This window comes from Atheta coriaria, unplaced genomic scaffold (assembly GCF_025399875.1).
Source record: "Atheta coriaria isolate IRGN ID8LTWV9N9 unplaced genomic scaffold, Caltech_Dcor_3.1 hic_scaffold_5_pilon, whole genome shotgun sequence".
In the NCBI taxonomy this organism is placed as follows: domain Eukaryota; kingdom Metazoa; phylum Arthropoda; class Insecta; order Coleoptera; family Staphylinidae; genus Dalotia; species Dalotia coriaria.
In genome coordinates this window covers 1590815-1611827 of record NW_027045447.1, presented here as the reverse complement: position 1 = coordinate 1611827, position 21013 = coordinate 1590815, and the positions used below count along the sequence as shown (strand labels likewise).

The following is a 21013-nucleotide window of genomic DNA, read 5'->3' as shown; positions in this document are numbered from 1 at the left end:
AAGTTGTTTAAACTGTTCAGTTAAGTGATCAATTCGTATTGTGACGTTAACCTACTTTTCTAAAAAGGCAAAACAATGCAAAATAAAATAAAAATGTGTCGATATTGATCCAAATTCTAAAAAAACACACATTTTTGTATCTTGTTAGTAAATAAACGTACAATGTAGTTGACATTGCACGAATATCCTTGAAATGCAAATCTTGAACTCGAAAGTCTTAATTTTGACGCACGTACGCAAACGAATTACGCTGGAAATCTCCGTCATTCGCGCTCGTAATTTATTCTACGCATTCATAAGCAGAGTGTAAATGTAAATCGTGATTTATTTCATTGTGTGTGTGTATGTATAGAAAAAGTTCGCATCGGCCCCGTTTGGGAAACCGATGCGTGCGATATTCGTACGTTGGGCACGTCGCCCCGCAACAGTGTCCCCGTAACATTTACACACGGCGGCAACGAACTCTTCGAAACTGGTATGTAAATTACGAGTGCGTGCGCGAATCCGCATGATACACATATTCACATATTCCCAAACGGGACGCGCTCGGGACGCTCAAGGTGCGTGCAGGCACCTTCTTCTTTCTATTGTCGGGCGCGATTGTCTGCGGACTCGTCCTGGTGCAACTGGTTTGCGGCTCGTGGGGGCAACTTGTTAGATTTTTATTTTTCACAATGTAATCATTGTGCGTTTTTTGATTTCTTCTCGCATGTGGACACATGGAGGTTCAACGTCCCGCCAACGGACATTGCAAACGGACTTTTTTAATAAAATGATTAAATTTGCATAGAGAAAGGCAAAAATTCATGTTTTTTAGGAAGATTTGTTAATATTTGGGAAGAAAAAACATCTAAAAAGTGACAATAACAAAATTTACCAACAAAATATTTAAAGAAAATTAGTTTTTTAACTTTTTCTTTCCAAAAAATCATTTTTTCACACAAAAAATACAAAATATCTTCACTATCATGATTAAAATTTGAAGATGTGATCCGACAATAAATTAGCTGCCATCACCACGAATTTATTCATTAAAATTTGCAAAATTTACCGATAAAACATTGGAAAAAACTTAGTTTTCTGTACTTTTTCTTAGAAAAAAATAATTTTTTCGCCAAAAACAACACAAAATTTCTTTCAATAATGATTAAAATTTGAAGATGTAATCCGAAAATAAATTAGTTCCCATCTCCACGTATCTATTCATTAAAATTTGCAAAATTTACCGACAGAACATTTGAAAACCTTTAGTTTTTTGCATTTTTCCTTTGAAAAAAATCAATTTTTCGCACAATAAAACACAAAATATCTTCACTATCATGATTAAAATTTCAAGATGTAATTCAACAATAAATTAGGTACCATCTCCATGAATTTATTCATTATAATTTGCAATATTTACCATCAAAATACTTCAAAAAACCATTTTTTTCTACTTTTTCTTCTAAAAATTCAATTTTCCGCAAAAAAAAAACACAAAATATCTTTACTAGCATGATTAAAATTTCAAGATGTAATCCGACAATAAATTAGCTGCCATCTCCACGAATTTATTCATTACAAGCGCATGAGAAAAAAGCGAAAAGCAATTATGCCTCCGATCGTAAAGAGCGAAATATAATTTTAATACGCATTTAAGCGTTGAATGGCGGTACCCTGACTCCATATAACCAACTTTAATTTTAACTGCACACTTGCACACTTCACAAACGCAATCAGAACGCGTATACTTATATATATGCTTAACTATACGACACAACGCAGCTAGCCAGCAAGCGCACAAGCGAGCAGAGTAATAAGATAGATGAAACTTTATATGGGGCAGCTGCTTACGCTTACGACTTGTCTACTCCATCTACGAATTGGCCGCGCGATCGCTGTGGACGCAGCTTTTCCTTCGTAATTATCTAATGTCTAATGAAATTCAGATTTTTTTTTTCGGCTTGCGCAGCGCGCACGCAAGGAAGAAAGGCTGCAGTCTGCAGGTGCAACACACAACCAGTTCAGGAACCAGTGGAATTTTTGTATGCCAAATAAAAAAGCCAAAAAATCTGATGGATTAAAACTTCCTGTACACATTTTGGTATTTTTCTACACCCTGATTAAATGTATAAACTTACAAATTTGTAAATGAAGCATTGTTCCGTTTATATTACTGAAAAATAAAAAATATTTTGACCTAATTTAATCTTTAGTTTCGCCTATGCTTTTGGATATTTTTTAGATATCACATTTTACGCTTGATCTTTTTTAGGAAAATACATACACAGCTTTTAAAACCCTTGAAGCGTCTGCATACAAGTAGTAAGATTTCACATGGATGAAAAAAGAAGGAAATTTACTCAAAGGGTTGCTAATGTACCTTAACACTCTGCGCATCCGTGCATTAGTGCCAGAACCCTTTCTTTGAACGCTTTAACTCGATCATCCACATGCGCTTAAACCACATGTGCATTTATACTCAACAAACGCGTTTACATCAAAAGTTTTGAGATTTTTTTTAGTGAAAAACGTAAATTCTGTGCGTTTTGATTAAATAAAATGTAAAATGTATTTTATTATGTTTTCCAGACAAAGGAAAACATAAAAAAGTAATAATTACAAAAGTTAATCAAGTTTATCACTAGTTTTATTAGGTTTTACAATGATAATTATCAAATTAACTAATTTTTTAGCATTATTGAGAATATTTCGCAATATAAAGCATTCTTGTCACTACAATAGATGATTACGATATAGGGTGTGCCTCCCCTATTCAAAAGTATGGTCTTTGCGTGTGCAAACTTCATGAATGACTAGAAAATGCAAATTTCACCCTCGCACCTTCAAATTATAGCATGTTGCGAAAAGGGTCGCTACCTGTTTTCCTAGAATGTACTTATGATTACAACACATCTGACAACATCAACTAGGGGTAATCACTCAATCGTTTATTTTATATTCAATAATACGCCGAATTTAAATAAAGTAATATTTTATCATTTATCATTTATCATTCAAACATGTTTTACGTTTTTCACGCTTCTTGCCAAAGATTTTACACCAGACGTTTTAATTTAGACATCTTTCAAGTTAAACAAGAAAAATGATCATTTTAAAAACGAAAAAACACAGGTTTTGCACATTATAGCATAAAAACCATTAGCGCACGTTTAATAATTCATTAATAACGTCTTCAACTTGACGTTTCGCTTAGAAATCTCAACTTGGCTGGATTCTCAGGTTCAAAGTCAGCGTTGGTGAAATTTAGACGTTTCCATCATCGCATAATAGACGATAAGGGGGCGTGAAATTCTTCCCATCATCATCGCGCCCGACTGCAACAGCAAACACCACACGCAATCTACGCTGATCTCCGGTGGTGATACCGGACGGGCAGCAAAAAACAGGCAAAAAATTATAATTTTTCTAGCGACGCAGCGCAACACTTGTTGATTTAGGTCTGCGGCGACCCCTCAGACGTGTTTGGATTTGAAGTTTTGTTATTCCGGTGTTACTGATATGGCGAGGGTGAGCGTTGACAAATATTTCAAGTTGAAAAGTGCAAATTTTCAATTCTCACATCAAAAACTTTTTATACGTTTTTTTACGATGAAAGGATACATTTGCCGAAAAATGTCTTCTCAGCCATAAAAATGCGCATATTTTTTCATTGTCGGCGAAACATAAAAAAGGGGCACGCAGTAAAAAAAGGGTCCAGCGGCCGGACTCTGAAATTTATGCGAAACGCGTAAAAATCCAACCTAAACAACCCTTTAGACAGCTTCAGACTTATTTGATTGCATAAATAATTTAGAACCTCGTAAAAAATACAAAATTACAACCGGCGACGCCAAATTCAACAAGTTTCACGTCTGGAAAACGAGCACAAAAGCCCTACTGTAACGCACTTGAAGGATTAGATGGTTTTTGGTTATGTGGCACTTGACGCTGATATTATGCAGTGAAGATTTAAGCGGAAGTTGTGCGGTGTTGCCACTTGAGTGACCTTCGCGGCGTGTTAACGCTCCGTGTCTTCTTTCTCTCTGGTCTAAAGTGTAGATGATCAACCCGTCCGGCGTTGACTCTCTCTTCGATGATGCATGCGCAATGGCAGTGGCACGCCGTAATCACGACCACGGCGTCTATTTCGAAACCAAGTGGACCTTTAACAGTTCAATACGTCTGAGATTAGGCTGGGTCGTTAACCCGCCACCGCGAAGCGTACAGCCCGAAAAAGGGTCGAGAGAGATTTACATACGCGCGCGATGAGAAAGACAAGATGGCGGATGTATTGTCACTCGAAAACAAACACCACACACACAGTCTGACTTAACACACATGCCTTATAAAAGCTTGATTAATAGTCTGCGCGGAATAAAATCGTGAATTGCATCTTTATTTTTTTTCCTTCCACGGCCACCTGAAGGGGTTGCTGTCTTGTAGACAAGCCTGATGGACGGTTTCGCTGGTGAATTATACAAAAGTAGGTCTCTTGGCCAAACAATAAGCACCTGCTGTTTTTGAAAAAAACCTAAACTCAGACAAAAGTAATAAAAAACGGCAGGTCGAATTTAAAATATGTTCGCAACCCTTTTACACCCTTGATATTATTAGATCTAGGTAGACGTAGATTATATACTTGGCAAAATCTAGGTCAACGATGCACTTCTGTCTTTCTTCGTTTCCGCATGAGTAGACAATTTTCGTTCATCACATGTCGTTGTTGCAACACAACTGTTGTCTCTGACATTTGCTCGGAATTAATTTTGAAACAATATTTAAACACGTAATTATTGAATTTAATTTGTTTATCGTGTCTAGACGTGTTTGAACGCACACAAATCGCACAAATTCGTGTTATTTATTGATCGATAAACGCGGAATATAATTTGACTGCTGATAATGATGCGCGTTTGTTTTTCGTTTAAGTTAAGTATTGTAATTACACACGTCAATATTTTCGCTTTGATTCACTGTTGACACCAATAAATTTATTATTCAAGGTTGCGGCTGTTGTTTAAAATTAAAATATATTGTGTAACAAAATGTTCTTTTGTTTCGTGCGTTTTCCGCTGTGGGTAAAATTAGTCGTGTCGGTTACGCGACGAAAAAAGTCTCCCCTTGTGTTTTTCGGCGTTTTCTGCGATAAAGATGCGCGCGTCTGTTCGGCCACCCCACGTGCAGCATGTGCAAGCGGCAATATGCGGGTGTATGTTGGCGGGTTTCCTAACATCCTAACAGCGTTTTTGATGCCTTACTATGGCTGCGCACAGAGACAACACTATGGGAATCGCACAAAAAACAGCGCTCGTAACCGATACGAGTTAATACTAATACGCGCGTCGGGGCGTTTTTGCTCGTGCTGAGTTTTTTTTACACTTTTCTTCACCCTCCGCACACACATATCGCACACGTGTTTTGTATTAAAACGCCAAAAACTGCCAAAAAGGAACAAAAAGAGGGCGAATAATGATGATGATGATGTAAAAATTACACTTTCAGTTAAAACTTTATTTTTTTAACGCACTCAAGTAAACTTATTCATTAATTCAACTTAATAATCCTTGAAAAGTGTCGTTCACAGCACAAAATCCTTGAATTTGACGTTGCATTTTTATAATATCCAAGGTTATAAAGGTTGTAATCCAATTTTGGCACAAAATCTTCTAAAATCCGCGGTAAAAATACAGAAAATCACCAAAACGTCGCAAATTTCCAGTAAAATATGACAAATCCAAAGTTTTGAGTGTTGTAATTCAATTTTCACACAAAATCTTCAAAAATATGGAGTAAAAAACAGAAAAATCACGAAAAACTTTGCAATTTTTGTAAAAATTTCAACACTTTTTTGTTAGATTGAATAATAGAGCGTTTTTTGCGTCGCGAATTTATTCCACGCGATGTTCGCAATTCGCGAGTCGGCTTGCGAATGCGGCTCGCAAAACCCGTTGGCTCGTTCGCGTGCGATGTGAACACAATGTGCGAGTTGTGGTTCGGCTCGACTCGCGAATCCTGCCTCGCCTCCTGCTGCTCTGAGTGCCGCGGCGCCCCCTGAAGCCCTCCACCACGACCTCTATCCAACTCTATCTCGAGCCAATCGCATCGACGCCTTTTCGCAATGCGCGCCGCAGCTCAGCACGCATCGCGCCGCGGACAACTTTCGCAATGTTGCGGCTGGTCAGGAGTCGCGGCACGCCGACGACAACAACATCCACTGTCAATGTCCTGGCGCGCCTCTGCAGACGCACGCGAATTTCGCCCACCGATTGGCCGACGAGTTTCGCGAGTCGCGCACGCCACAACTTGTGAATGAACTAAGAAGAAAGAGTTAGCGAGAAGGAGTGAGAAGTGCGAATTCTTCACAAGGACGCAAGGTGTGTTCCATCGCCACGCAAGGACGACGAGTTTACCTGTGCGTCTCTACTGTGAGTGGTCAATTTGCAACCAATCGCTAGCAAAACTTTGCAAAACATTGTGTGAGTGTGTGCGTATTTTATGCGTAGACATTGGAATAGAGATCAACGCACCGGATGCGCGCAATAAAAATTCGCGTCGGGCGGCGTCCGTAATTAATGCACACACGCGATTCTGCGCGTCGTCTGGCCGGCGCGATGCACCCGGGATGAAGACATAAAGGGACCACAGCGCTCTGAAGGACGGGTGAGTTTAATCAACTCCAGTAACGCACCAACAAATGACAATATTTCAGACTTTTTGTTTCGCGAGCTATCGCTGAATGCACACAGCTCACAACACAATAATATACGCTACAATTTTTATTTCGGTCTAATGTGGCTATCCAAACAACAAACGAGCAAACAAGTGAGTATTGAGAGATGATCTCGTTCTCAACGCTCGTTCTGCGTTGTGCAGACTGCAGCACACATGCACCGCGGGCAAAAAGCGAGAAAAACGTACGCCGATCATGTGTGTGGAACTGTAGAGGATTTATGCAATCGTCGTCTGGAGCGGTATCAATGACTGATAACGATGCTTGCTTTCTGTGCAAACATCAGACTTCAAACACTAGTTCTATCACAATTAGCTTATGCTTACTAAGCGTGTTTTTATTTCTAAGCCCGCATCACCAAGAACTCACAGAACTAATACTAAATACGATTTTAAAATTAAAATAAAAACTTTCCATGTAATAATTAGATCGGCACTTTGGCACTGCCGGCGACGAAGAAGCGATCTCTTGTTGTTTAGTTGAATGTGCGTGTGTTTTAATGGCCGACGCGTTAATCAGTGGCATGCACATATATCGGCAGCCAAGTTGTGACTTTTGAACTTTGGATATTAACAATCAATTTTTTGTGCGCCCGCTTTTTCGAGCGTCGTGCAATCAATCGGAAATGTATATAACCTTCGATTGCATTCGAAGCACTCAAATTTTTGTCTTTGAATTTTCGCTCAAAACCTGCACATGCACTGATAAAACACCCTTTTTACGACGTTTTGCCCAATTCGGACACATATGTCATTTAATGGCACTTAAATAAATCGCAATTACGTTATACATGGGCATTGCCCTTTTTTGTGGGGAGAGTTTTTTGAGCGGCACACGCATGTGGTCTGCATGATAACGATAAAAGTGGTCAGCGGCAACGAAGATTTATTTAAGGTACCGTTCAAATTCGGCGCGTGGAATGTTCAACCAGCGATAAATGTCTATCAAAGTTTAAACCTTAATATATGTTACTAAAAATGCCACAAAAAAATCTTCTGCATTTATTGTTATTTGAAAAACACGTTCGTTGAACTTTTTATTACATTTTTTCGTGATATTATCACGAATGATTCATTCTACTGGGTACAAGACAATATTTTTTAGTTTGTGCTGGTTGAATGATAAGAATATTCTTTTAAATGTCATGTATGCATGTTTAATCATGTCTTACCTACAATTTGGTAATTTTAGCCCTCTAATTTCATATGGATGACGCCATTCGCGGTGTGCGCGGAGGCACAAAGTGAGGTTATGAATAAGCCAGCGGCGGGTTGGCGTGTCGCGTGCGTTTATGAACCGTGCGTATTGCGTAGCGTTTCGGAAAATACGCAATCAATTATTCATTGATTTTACTGGGTTATAGGAACGTCGGCGATGTCCACTCCAGCGGCCAGCGGCTTAATGGGGTGTAATTTTCGTTCGCGATTGCATTAACAATGAATTTTGGCCACACGTGGCGCTTCCAATGCGAACGAACTGTAAATGCCAAACGAAAACAACGCACAAAATTACAAATTGATGGCACTGACGAACGTCATCGACATACTCAGCCGCTCGTTGCTATCTTATTCGTTCCGTTTGGGTGCATATTTTTTCATGCAGTGTTTGCTGGGTTGCAATTTTATCACGTCAAAACGACAGCGCACACAGTGCGTAGATATTTTTGAAACGCGGCGAACTTCCGTTTCCGGTGTGCGTAAAATGAGTGTATTCATGCCGTTTTTATCTCTGCAAGATATTTTATTTTATTTTGACCAAACAACCACACATTTACTCCAAATAATCTAAAATCTAAAAATTCACTAATTTTAAAAGCGCATCCACCAAAATTATCTAAATAATAAATTTTCATTCAGTTTCTTATTTTAACAATGACATAATCTTTACCTTTACCTACATGAGATTATTTTAGTTTTATTGTAGGGAAATTGCGGCTTGTCTCTCTGGTGTTATGCACGTTCATCGTAGTAATAGGAAAAGAGCGCGCGTTGTGAAATAATGATGAGTGAAGTTCGACAATTGCGTCGTTCATTATTGACGCACGCAACGAATATTTTTCGGACTCGTTAAATATTTACGGGAATCCGCCAACGAAGGAAACCCTCGCGGCCCGCCCGCGACACGGACATGCAAACCAAACAATTCGATTCGACATTCGAAAATGTCGAAAACTACAAAGCAGACAAGCGGAATACATACAGAAACCGGAATACTACTAATTATACTCGACCCCGTACTATTTATCGTATGCATCGTATCGAAAACTTATTGTTCGAATCGGATATATTTGATCATCGTGCTTCCATTTTACTGGGGCATATTTTTCCATCAAATTAAGGGTCGCCCACTCAAGTATTTTTAGATTTTTTTGTATTTTTAGTAAAAAAAACATCAAAATTTTACGATAAAATTAAATTCCTGTTGCAATTTAATTAACTCCACACTAATTAGACTTCATTCATGTAAATAATAAGATATACTACATTTTGGGAGGGTGCAATAAGAATTGCTAACTATATTGTGGCATTGTGGCGCTAATATAAGGGGTGAACCACCATCAAACAAACTTTTGCCTCCTCGCACACGCACTTTGCGATTCGCGTGCGAGATTACGCCGATAACCGCGAGTCCGGTTCATATTTTTTCTGTGTATTGCATAGCCGAAAAGTCCGGCTTTCTTCATCCCTCAGGGGAGACTTGCAGAATGCATAAAACCGCTTCACGTGACCAAAACGTCCGAAAATACGCACTAAAACTCAACCCGCAATAATTCACCGTGCGGTACGGTGTGCGCGTGGATAATTCGGCTTGTGTTTTTTTTTTTCGGGGGTGCGGGAGGTTGCGCGCACGAAACGGCGAGTATATTTTCATTAGTCATTGCGAACGCACCCCTTGTAACGTACATCGCATGCATACAACCCTATTTTTTAGCATTCATTGCATTTTTGGAAATTACAAGCACGGAAATGCCCAAAAACTTTTACCAAACACACATGGAGCTTTAAAATAACAGAAAATAATCAATACAGTCAATATTTTACTGTGAAAATAGATAATTTTTATGTGGATTGTTTTATTTTGCACTAGTAGGGGGTGTGTAAGGCACGCGCAGATCATCCACCTATAGTAACGCATCTTCCTGCTACATGCGCAGTTTAGGAGCGCAAATTTGCGCATTTCGCTAGCAGGAACCGCCCCCAGCCGCCTCCACCACCATTTTATATTTATTCCACAATGTTTATACATGATTTTTACTCGCAATAAGAAAAAATACAAAACCTAAAGTTTGTTGTTTTTTAATTTCTTGGGGATATTAGAAGAAAGCTGCAAGACCTTGACACGACTTGACATGGCTTTCTTTGAAACATTCTAGAATCCAGCAGTGCCCTGCGCTTTGCATCAATAAAACGCTAAGCAGCCAAGCAAGTCGCTTTTTTTGGGTGTGTGCATGCACGCATACATGTATAATATACATCTTCGGAGACCTTGAAAGACGTGAAGATGTGAAGAAGTCGGTCGAAAAATTCTACCCGCAGCGCAGGGACGCTAGTGTCGTGGCGGCCAGAAAATGCGTGTGCGTTTTTCTACGCAATCAACAGAGCCAAGTTTGGTTGGTGTACCTTTTTTTTTCGGACGCACGCACAGCGTATGTGGTTTTGTGGCCAAGGACAACCACCTTTGGCTGCATTTTTATAGCGCTTCTTCTATTTTATAACAAACACACACTCACACACAAAGAAATAATCAATTCTTGGCGTAAATGTTCAGAGAACTTAAAAGTGGAATAAAAATTTTGATTTTTAGCGACATATTGTCCTTGCATTGTTTGATATTGTCGATGTCCGGTGCATCCCCACTCGTGGCGATCAGAATGCAGGATTATTGCATTGACCGCCGGCAAGCCGCACCCCCGCACGCAAGTTTTCGCTATTCCCACACATTCGGTTGGTGGTTGCGCACGTGCACACGAACAACCACCCCCCACGAGCGAATGCGGGAGTTTCGATATAAACATTTTCCAGAATCGGCGGTGCGGGTGCGCTGGCGGGTGCAAACTTGCTTCCTCCGCGCGTTTCTTTTTCGGTCTTTGGTCTTTACTGCTAGCGTGTCGTCTCTGTCTGCACACCGCTGCTGGTACTGCGGCGACTGCCGAAATTTTCGTGCGTGCATTTCGTCCGTCTGTGTCTAGCCGAGCGTGAACGGTGTGCGTGAGTGTGCGTGCGCCTAGACGCGCCTAGACGCACACGGTGCATACGCCATCCGTAATAGTAATCTAGCGGCTAGAAAGAAACGCAGCACTGTGCGCGGCGAACTTTTTGGGAAAAGTTGCGTGTGGGTTCGGGCGCGCTGCGCTGCCACCGCTGTTGTATATTTTCTGTCTGTGTGTGTGTAGAAGTTTGGTGTTGTTGGTGTCTCGTCTCGCGCATAGACGCGAAACGCATAGGGCCAAAGTGGGCCTAGCCTAGACTCGCGGGTGTGAGTGTGTGCGTGTGTAAAAAGTGTGCGCGCACGGTGCGTGCATTTCGGAACAGTCAGTCGCATTTTAGATAGCGGTTCACATGCATTGCGCCCGAAATTTGACGCAGAACGACGCCGCGATCCTACGACACAAATTCGATCTGCCATCAGCAGCCGAAATTCGAACGACCGACGCGGAGTGCGTACTTGTACTTAATTTAAAACAATTCGCAAAAATGTTAATTTTCTCAATGTGAGCAAGAGCAATGTTTGCAGACTGAAAAGTTAGTGTTTATAATAAGTGCTATAGTATTGGTTTAAATTTTACAACGTAAGTTTTACATGATTTTTTTTATAAATAATATTTTAAAGCAACACAGCGTGAGAAAACAAATATTTAAATTAAAAGCGAGCAAAAAATTAAGAAATGCAAATGCAAAATTTATCTTAAACAAAAAAATTATGCAAATGATGCGCACCTTTTTCGAAACATAGTTTTAGCAAAGCAAAAAAAAATATGGTGCGTCCCAAGCCCGGAAATGAGCTTTAAACATAACGAAAAGGGGCTTTTATTAGCATAATATATTCACAACCCCACCCCGCTAGGCAAAATATAGAAATAGCATCGTAAAGTTTTCGGGAACCCTAACCCCCGAGCCCTCGAAAAACGCATCAATGCATTTACACATATGCATTTCAGGTGTGCGTGTGTTTTGTTTTGTGCGTCGTGTTTTCCGAGACCTTTTCGTGTGCGTGTCGCCTATTCTCTATCGCCGTCAATAAAACGCATTCGCACCGGCGATGCGGACGCACAAAAGTACCGATTAGTGCGCAACAATGCAGCCCGACATTAAACAGGTTTCATTTTCGAAGATATAACGACTGCATTTCGGTGCAGTGACAATATGCGATACAATGCGATGCGCGCGTTCGAATTTCACTTCTTCGTACAAGGTGCAAGGTGCACAATGCGCAAACGTCATATGTATTAATGCGATTTTTAATTTAGATTTGACGCGTCGTGGTCTTTGTGTTTCTTGCGTGGATGACGTGTACGCGCGTAATTAGTAGAAGTAGAAATATCCTGTGCGCAAAGTGCCGAAAACGCGTTCTGGGCGTTGCACGCGTTGTGGGTGAATGTGAATTGGAATTCCAATAGGAAACGATTTTTCGCTTATCGATTGCGGACCGAACAGCTTGATATGTTTGTATCGGAAAGCATTGTAATTAGCGATTGGACGCGCACTTTTTTCATCTGTTTGCCAACCCTCCCCAACAAAAATCCATTTAGCCACAAGCAAAATTTCAAAAAAACAAAAATTTTTTTATTTATAAAAAAAAAGTTTTAAAAAAATTATTTAAAATTTTAGATTTAATTTTATTGCGAATCACTCGGTAGATTATCTAAGTCTATAGATAGAATTTGTTTGTGGTTTCGGTGGTGGCTGTCGAGTGGCGTCGCGCGAGGGGGTAGTTGGAGACGTGCGCGGGGGGTGGTGCGCGCACAAATTCGTCCAAAAGGGAAAAATTGGCCAATCGCCGAGAGTAGGGGTAGGTTTCTGCTACGGGCCGGGGTTGAGAAGCGCCGCGGACCGAGCCGCACTATCCGGCCCTTGAATGTGCGCATTTTTGTCTAGGCGCTTTAGTCCTCGTCTTGACATCGTCTAGTCGAGGTGTGCGCTCTCACTACGCTCCGCCGCAATCGGGGGTAGTTTAATAACATTAAAAAACTTATCACAATAAAAACGTGCGCGAATAAAAAAAATAAAATAAATTTTTTGGACTTTAAAATAAATTTTAAAAATAAAACAAAATGTTTACGTGCGTATTGTTAACTAGAACTTTGTAACTATTATCGCCGAATGATATAGACAATAATTAAGTAAATAATTAAATGTTTGCTCGCCGCTGTTGTTGTTGTTTGTTGATTGTGCGCGAATTTTGATTTTGTTCTTGTTGTTCGCAGTGCGCTTTGTTTAGTTTCGAAAAACTTGCGGCGCAAAAATAAACTTTGACATCGCGCGTTCGCAAAGTCCGAGATACCAACCAGCCGGCACGATGTACAGCAACGCGCAACACTACTGCCTACGCTGGAACAACCACCAGTCCAACCTGCTGACCGTCTTCGACGAGCTACTGCAGAATGAAGCGTTCACAGACGTAACGCTTGTCTGCGACGGTGGTAGTCCAATAAAGTGCCATCGAATGGTCCTGGCCGCCTGCTCGCCTTACTTTCAAAACCTTTTCACTGACCTGCCATGCAAGCATCCGGTGGTGGTCCTGAAGGACGTACGCTACTCGGATATCAAAGCCATTTTGGAGTACATGTATCGCGGCGAGGTAAACGTGGGCCAGAATCAACTAGCTGATTTGTTACGAGTGGCTGAAGCACTGAAAGTTAAAGGTTTGGTGGAGGAGAAGCGCGGCAGTGAATCAAGCGATGTCGCAAGGACTGACTCCAACCACCCAAGCCCCACCGGCGTGAGCACCTCAAGTACATCCAATAATCAATCCACAGTACACAGCAGCAGTGCTGAATCGCCACCACATTCCACCAATGGTTTCGTTGGTGGTTACAAGACAAACCCTTACATGTATCCAGGAACCAACAAAAAGAGCACGACCCCTAGTATGGAATCACAGAGTTCACCTTCCCCACGGATGAATATCCCCATGTGGCCAGTTGGTGGTCTGCCGATTCATCCGAGTCATTCCCCCAGCGAGCATCCCAGCAGTAATGCTGCCGCAGCACAAGCAGTTGCGATGCTCAGCAGTTGCTACCAGGCTGGTAGCACAGATATGAACCCGCTCAAACGCAAGAAGCTGTCCAGTTTGCTCATGAGCCGCGATACGCCTATCCTGCGGACAGTCCTTGGACAAGCCGACTCATCTCAACCTGTTAGTCTTGTGTGCCATCCAGATGAAAGCCCCAACAATGTGAATTCGAATGGAGTTGAAGAATTACCCGAAAAGGTAAGTTTTTTTTTTGTTAAAATTTTGTGATTTTTTTATTTTTCCACGTTCGGAGCACGTTTTTATTTGCTTGTTGCTTTTGTCCACGATAGCATATCAAAAACGAGCCCTCCGAAGGCGCCCAATCGCCCTTCACGGATATCTCCATGGAGTACGATGAGAAGTCCAAGATGGGTATGAATTCCCCCTATGCCAGTGGCATGTCCGGTATTGCTACCTATGTGCCCAGCAATGTCAAACCAGAATGGAAGCGATACAAGCAATACACCCGCAATGATATCATGTCTGCAATTGATGCGGTACGTAATGGTATGTCAGCCCTGCAAGCCGCGCGTAAATATGGTGTGCCATCGAGAACCCTGTACGACAAAGTCAAGAAACTGGGTATTACCACTTCAAGACCCTTCAAACGCGGTACCAACGGCAGCAGTCTTGGTTTCCCCTATGGTATCAGTGGTACCAGCTCACCTTTTGGAATGGACTCAGATGAACATAGCATTAATAACAATTCAAGTCTTTTGGAAGCCAGTAGTATACTACAACACGCCCTAGACGCCCGAGATGATAAAGAAGCTCTGGCCGCGATGATTGCCGCACATGCCGCCATGAGTGGACGCAACACCAGCCCAAACAACAATTCATCAGCACGTACCACCAGCCCACCTCCTAATCACCTCAAATACATGAGTCGCATGAACAGCCTACCGCCATCTCCAGTTGTTGGCAGCGATCCGAATCACAGCGAGACAAATGGCAGCGGTAGCAGTGATCGCGAGCATGATCACGAACATGAACACGACGATCATGACCACGACCACGACCAAGACGAAAACGACCACGTGGAGGACCTCTCAGTCGGGCGTAAACAGGTCATAATGCCGCCGATTAATATGTCCTCGATTATCAAGAAGGAAGAAATGCTCAAAGAGACACTGATGGAGGAAATGCGCCGCGAGGTGGCAGTGAGCGGCGACAACACCGAGTAGGCGCTAGCGCGCATGCGCATGCCGCTGCATTACAAGTTGCCTTCGCATTATAGTCGCATCGCAGAGACTCAAAACGAAAAGCGTAAGCGTAAAATACACGAAATAAAATGTAAAACGATTAGGAAAGCGTTAGAAGACGAACTGCTGCTGACTGAAGTTTTAAAAAACCAGTGTTAAGTTTTCAAATATTATTATTATTAATATTATTATAAAATGCGACGATGAAAAAAGAACACAAAACAAAGTTTTACTTTTTATTATTAATCAATATCATTGATATCATTGTATTTTGATTTTGTTCTTATTTTGGTTGCATAACGTGCATGGCATGCCAGACTGACATCAGTGCAATATGTATTTCTTATCTGTGGTTACGACGCCCCCACCCGTACTCAAATCATTTGCGCGCTCGCGGCGCCAAAATGAGATATAGTTTATAAAGAATAGCATTGTAACTTGTAAGTAATGTAAGTAAGACGAACACGATATGCAAGTATGTAGTAATGTGTGACAGGGCAGGGCGAGAGCGAGAGACGATTCCAAATGCGGCCCTGCGTAATTATATCTAAAAATATGTAATGTATAGATTTATCGAGACAAAACAACACGTCCGCGCCGATATTGCGACGTGCCTACAAAACTAATGTGTGCCTGTTTTTTCGCGTCTAAGCGTACACGAACTTTTTAGCATCTAGATGAATGGAACAAAATACAAATGAACACAAAAATGCGCCATATATCTATATTCTATAACTATATATTTGTTGCAACTGTTTGCAAACTCTTTGCAAAAACTGAACACGAATTATGATTACGAACGAACCAAAAGCACGGGACCATGTTTGCTACAAGTTCCTCGAACGTAAACGGAATATGTAACTGTTAAGACTGATTAATTAGATGAAAAATGAATTAAATTATGATACGAAGACAAACACGTTTATTTGTATAATGAGACTGAATGATAGAAAAAAAAAAACGTAGTAGTTTTGTTTTTATTATTATTATCTATTATTATTAATTATTGCATAATCGTAATATTATTAATTAATTAAAAGTACTATTATTACATATTATCGATCCATTTATTTGGTCAAATAAAACTTATCAGAGCGGGTCTACAAACAATCCTATCACAAATATGAAATGATACCGGTGCAAAATTTGCTTGGAATACGTACTAACTTGTTGTTTCGCAAAACAAACAAGACAAACAACTTTGATCTTTCAAGAAAGATGTAAAATTTTAATGAAAAAAAAATCTAAAAATTAAATTTCAATTTCAAGATTGTATCTATTTGTAATTGTAATCGATGTGATTATCTTAGTTTTTATTCGTATTTTTTAAACACACACATTTCTATACGTTTATTACATAAAATTATATTTTAGTCGTACTTTGGTCTTTTTATTTTTATTTTCGACTTGTTTATTTTTGGTATTGGGTTATTTTTCGTTCTACTCTCAGAAAATTTCATGTTTTTTGTCTTCTAATGTAAGATATAGATACGAAGAAGAACAAAAGCGCAATGATTGTAAATTGTTATATTAGATATAAATAGGCAACAAGATATAAAAAACATGCGTTATACAAATTTGAAACTTTTCACTATTCATGGAGTGTTTTTGTGTATACGCTTGCACGTAACAACACAAGTAATGTGTGCACACACAAAAGTGCACTTTGTTGTCATTGACGTCATTTATAAGTACCTAAAATTTATACAATTTCATCAGAAACCTACAAATCACACATTTTGCAGTTATTGTTTTCTTAGCGCTAAGAACTAAGAACAAAATAGTTATGTACTTTTATTAATTTGTAATTTCATGTAATTGTAATGTTTATTTTGTTTTTGTCCACCCCATAGCTGTGATTTCTTATTAGACTGACTCGACTAAATGGAATATTGCGAACTATTTGATTATTGACGATATGAGAACACGAATATTAATAAAATCACTTAAAGAATCATCTGAACTCTTTTCATTTTGTATTTTCTATGCAAACAACTTGTTGAAATGAAAATCGCAAACATAATAACAAGTCAGGTTTCAAGTCAAGTCAGTAATTATGTTCACCATCAAAGTAAATGTCATTTAATAGCATTTAATTATTATCGAGGGTTGATATTTACCGCATGCGTGAAGGGCTTACATGATATCGCTATAAATCAAAAGTGTGCTGATTTGCTCACTGACGTTGTTTCCATGAATCGGAAATTTTCTTAATTATTAATGAGCGTAGCAGAAAATTAATAGATACTTGCACTTAATTGAATACAACTGCAATATTTTCCAAGACTGAATCGGCGTTTTGTTCTAATTAAAAGTTTTAATTCTTGAAATTTCATAAAAAATAATTAATTGAATTCTAGGTACTTATATCATGTTGTTAAATTAATAAAATCGCACATTTCATTGATCTATTCTTGTGCCTGTTGAGAAAATACTAGGAGAACTGAATTTAATGAAGTAGTGTGTGACCAAAATATAAACAAACGTTGCAATATGAATATGAAATTTCACACAACGTGCCTTTGACTTTTAGTAACATGAAAATACATAGTGTTTGATATAAAAGAACATTCCAATAAACCAATCAAAATATTTCCGCTTAAAACTTTAAATTTGCTCTCAATCACATTCATTATTCGCTCAACATAAATAATTAGTATTTAATTTGTTACGATTACGTTTATTTTTAAGACTGATGGCAAAATATGCAAATTGGATCTCGTAAACTAATGGAAATAAGAGAATTTGAAATGTTGAAAATTTAGTTTTGAACTAATTATCTATATGTTATTATAGTGTTCACCATCTACCTCATAGTATTTAGTTGCAATTATTGCATCTATCAATATGTTTAATGAATCATTGTAAATACACATTAAACTAAAACCTATTACACATGTATTCATATTGAAATATCACATATTGTTTACTTTTATTTTTATTTTTTATATTTTTTTCTCAGCAATACTTTACTATGAATATAATGTGCTCATATAATATACCTAATAGATTTATTGTGTATATCCGTGTGACGAATTATATAAAATATGTATTTTACAATGCGCTATCAATAGATATGTATAAATATAGAATCCAAAATACAAGAACAAAGATAAACATTACTATGTAAAAAAGTGCACTGATATTTTGATAGATATTGTCTGATGATTGTTGTTTGGAACCAATTAAATATATTATTAATATTATGATTAATGTTGTGTTAATTATTTTATATTCCTACATCATAAATGACTTTTTTTTAATTTCAGTTTTAAATTTATGAATGTAGAGTAACACTCTTGTTGATTATAATAAAACGAGGAGGCAAAAAAAGGGACTGTCATTGGGGTAAGTAAGTAACTATAAAGAGGACATTTGAATATGAGATAGGGACCTGGGGTGTATTTCACAGGCTGTGATTCTCCTGTCCTACATCCATTAAGTGTTAATATAAAGATCGAGGGTTTGTTTTTTGCGCATTAATGTGCTGATGGTATTGGGTGACTCGGATTGCGCGCTGGGAGAATATTTTATGATATTGAGTTACAAAGGACAATTGCCTACATCTTCCTAGTCAATTAAATCATCAGCATATGCATTGACTGATTAAACAATTCAAATTTTGATTTATTTTGCATCCAAACTTTTAAAGTACCAGGAAATTTACGTGAAATAATTAATATTCGCGATATTTTAGTTATTTTCATTTAATTCTTAAGGGAAAACTGACAAATATCAAATACTTAATTCCAAAAAATAAAATATGTCTTAGAAGTTACGGCACTGATAATAAGTTAAGTGGCGGTACACGACCACGCGTATTTTCTGACTTGTGATGTGCACTCATCAAACAAACTCAAATAAACCGGGTTCTCGTAGATGTGCGCATCGAATTTAATTCACATAAGTGCATACTAGCGACATCTATGAACAAATTATGAAGTTGTTTAACGCAAACATGTGCAATCACCGCCATCTGCACGCAGATTTAATTTGAATTTTTTTAATGTAGAAGTGTAATTTAGAATTTGAATCTTTTTCCAAAAATAAAATGTTATTATATTACATATATTTAAATTAATTACTAACATTAGTATTTAAAATGAAGCATTTGCACAATTTTGTACTTTTAACTTCAACATTATAACCCAACTTTCCACAGTTTCAGAATACCAAAATTTCTAATGTATGTTTACGATTAAACTTATAAAATTCTTTCAAAATGTATCGTGTTTTCGGACGTTCATTTAGTTCCTTTGCTATACCAAGCATCAAGCAACTCTTCGCCAAAAGCAAAACAAAAGAAACAGTTACAATTAAGGTAAAATCCACAATTTTATACCTTTCAAAACAATAACTAATATTCTATGTAACAACAGGGCTGGGTAAAATCATTACGAAAAATGAAAGGAATAACATTCTTGGACATTTCCGATGGTTCAACTGACATTAAACTACAAGTAGTGGCCAATAAATCACTGCAACTTGAAAATCTAACCACAGGCAGCTCAGTAACTGTTGTTGGAAGCATGGATAGAAATCCCAAAGGACAATTAGAAGTAACAGCAGATGATATTGATATTTCTGGCAAGTGCATCCTAGAGGAGGGGTATCCATTTGCACCAAGAAAGACATATACACCAGAATATGTCAGGCAATATTTGCATTTAAGATCAAGAACTAATAAATTTGCATCCATGTTGAGAATAAGAGATGGTGTAACACAAGCAATTCATGCACATCTACATGATGAAGGATATATTAATATTCATACACCTATTCTCACATCAAATGATTGCGAAGGGGCTGGTGAAGTGTTCAATATTCAGCCTGAATCTCAAAACATTCAAAGAGCTATGGCAAGGGAAAATGTGCCACTGACTGAATCTTACTTTAATGGTAAAGTTTTCCTTACTGTGTCTGGCCAGTTGCATTTAGAAGCAATGGCTCATGGCCTGAGTAAAGTGTACACACTTGGGCCAGTTTTTAGAGCAGAAAATTCAAGATCAAGGCTTCATTTGGCTGAGTTTTATATGCTTGAACTGGAAACCGCATTTGTTGACAAACTAGAAGATTTAATGTCTTGCATAGAAAAACTAATTCAAAACGTAACAATTCTGGTGCTGCATAAATATCAGACTGATTTTAAACAAGCACAGATTGGTGATTTGGATTTTGCATGGACGCAGAAACAGTTTCCTGTAATTACTCATGATTATGCACTAGAAGTGTTGAAGCAAAATGGCCGCAACTTGAACGATGATTGTAATTTTACTAAAGAAGATGAAATATTTTTGGTGAAACATTGCGGTAATGTTCCAACATTTGTTATAAATTGGCCCAAAGATCAGAAACCGTTTTACATGAAAGAATGTAAAACTGAAAAAGGAAAAGTAGCTGCGTTGGATTTACTGGCCCCGAATGTTGGCGAAATTGTGGGCGGCAGTTTGAGGGAAGATGATTATTATTTACTACAAGAAAAACTGCCCACTGAGAAGCTGCAGTGGTATTTGGAGTTGCGGAAATTCGGCGGTGTCCCTACGGCTGGTTTTGGTTTAGGATTCGAACGTTATTTGCAATTGTTGTTGGGAATTACCAATATTAAAGACACTATACCATTTCCACGATGGCCACACAATTGCTCATTATAAATTATTGTACGAAATCGAATGTTTTGTTAATTTAAATGTAAATAATAGCTGAAGGCAGTTTTGTTATGTTAATATATAAAACCATGAAACTTTTAAAACTCATTTATAACGCCATACTTTTACATCAAACGTATGTTTATGCGCGCAATTCTCGACAACAACATAAATACAATATAAAATATCATCTCTTATTCCTTATCTCTTTATCGCTTGAA

The 21013-nt window shown here is 38.6% G+C and overlaps 2 protein-coding genes and 1 long non-coding RNA gene across 5 annotated transcripts; 2 read left to right on the top strand and 1 right to left on the bottom strand.

Moving 5' to 3' along the window:
* Positions 1-2611: 2611 nt before the first annotated feature.
* Positions 2612-5984, bottom strand: LOC135792647 (uncharacterized). The gene is made up of 2 exons (XR_010548414.1): positions 4622-5984; positions 2612-4145 (listed from the first exon to the last, which is right to left on the bottom strand). It is a non-coding gene; the product is annotated as an uncharacterized lncRNA (long non-coding RNA).
* Positions 5985-6159: 175 nt separating this feature from the next.
* On the top strand, positions 6160-18360 carry rib (BTB/POZ domain-containing protein ribbon). 3 transcript variants are annotated; one of them, XM_065303182.1, is made up of 4 exons: positions 6160-6642; positions 6692-6804; positions 13137-14143; positions 14236-18360. In XM_065303182.1, the coding sequence occupies exons 3-4, from the start codon at positions 13229-13231 to the stop codon at positions 15127-15129; spliced, it is 1809 nt and encodes a 602-aa protein (XP_065159254.1). In that variant the 5' UTR covers positions 6160-6642; positions 6692-6804; positions 13137-13228; the 3' UTR covers positions 15130-18360. The 3 variants fall into 3 exon arrangements, with proteins under 3 accessions (XP_065159254.1, XP_065159255.1, XP_065159253.1); XM_065303183.1 differs by lacking the exon at positions 6692-6804; XM_065303181.1 differs by lacking the exons at positions 6160-6642; positions 6692-6804 and adding an exon at positions 11095-11501.
* Positions 18361-19279: 919 nt separating this feature from the next.
* AsnRS-m (asparagine--tRNA ligase, mitochondrial) lies at positions 19280-20896 on the top strand. The gene is made up of 2 exons (XM_065303150.1): positions 19280-19468; positions 19527-20896. Exons 1-2 carry the CDS (start codon positions 19370-19372, stop codon positions 20796-20798), a joined length of 1371 nt encoding a protein of 456 aa, XP_065159222.1. The 5' UTR covers positions 19280-19369; the 3' UTR covers positions 20799-20896.
* The last annotated feature ends 117 nt before the right edge of the window (positions 20897-21013 follow it).

Bases quoted from the DNA above. Each gene is read 5' to 3' on its own strand.
- rib (XM_065303183.1), top strand. From the start codon at position 13,229: ATGTACAGCAACGCGCAACACTACTGCCTACGCTGGAACAACCACCAG. The intron at 14,144-14,235 runs GTAAGTTTTTTT...TGTCCACGATAG, and splicing joins TTGAAGAATTACCCGAAAAG to CATATCAAAAACGAGCCCTC.
- AsnRS-m (XM_065303150.1), top strand. From the start codon at position 19,370: ATGTATCGTGTTTTCGGACGTTCATTTAGTTCCTTTGCTATACCAAGC. The intron at 19,469-19,526 runs GTAAAATCCACA...ATGTAACAACAG, and splicing joins AAGAAACAGTTACAATTAAG to GGCTGGGTAAAATCATTACG.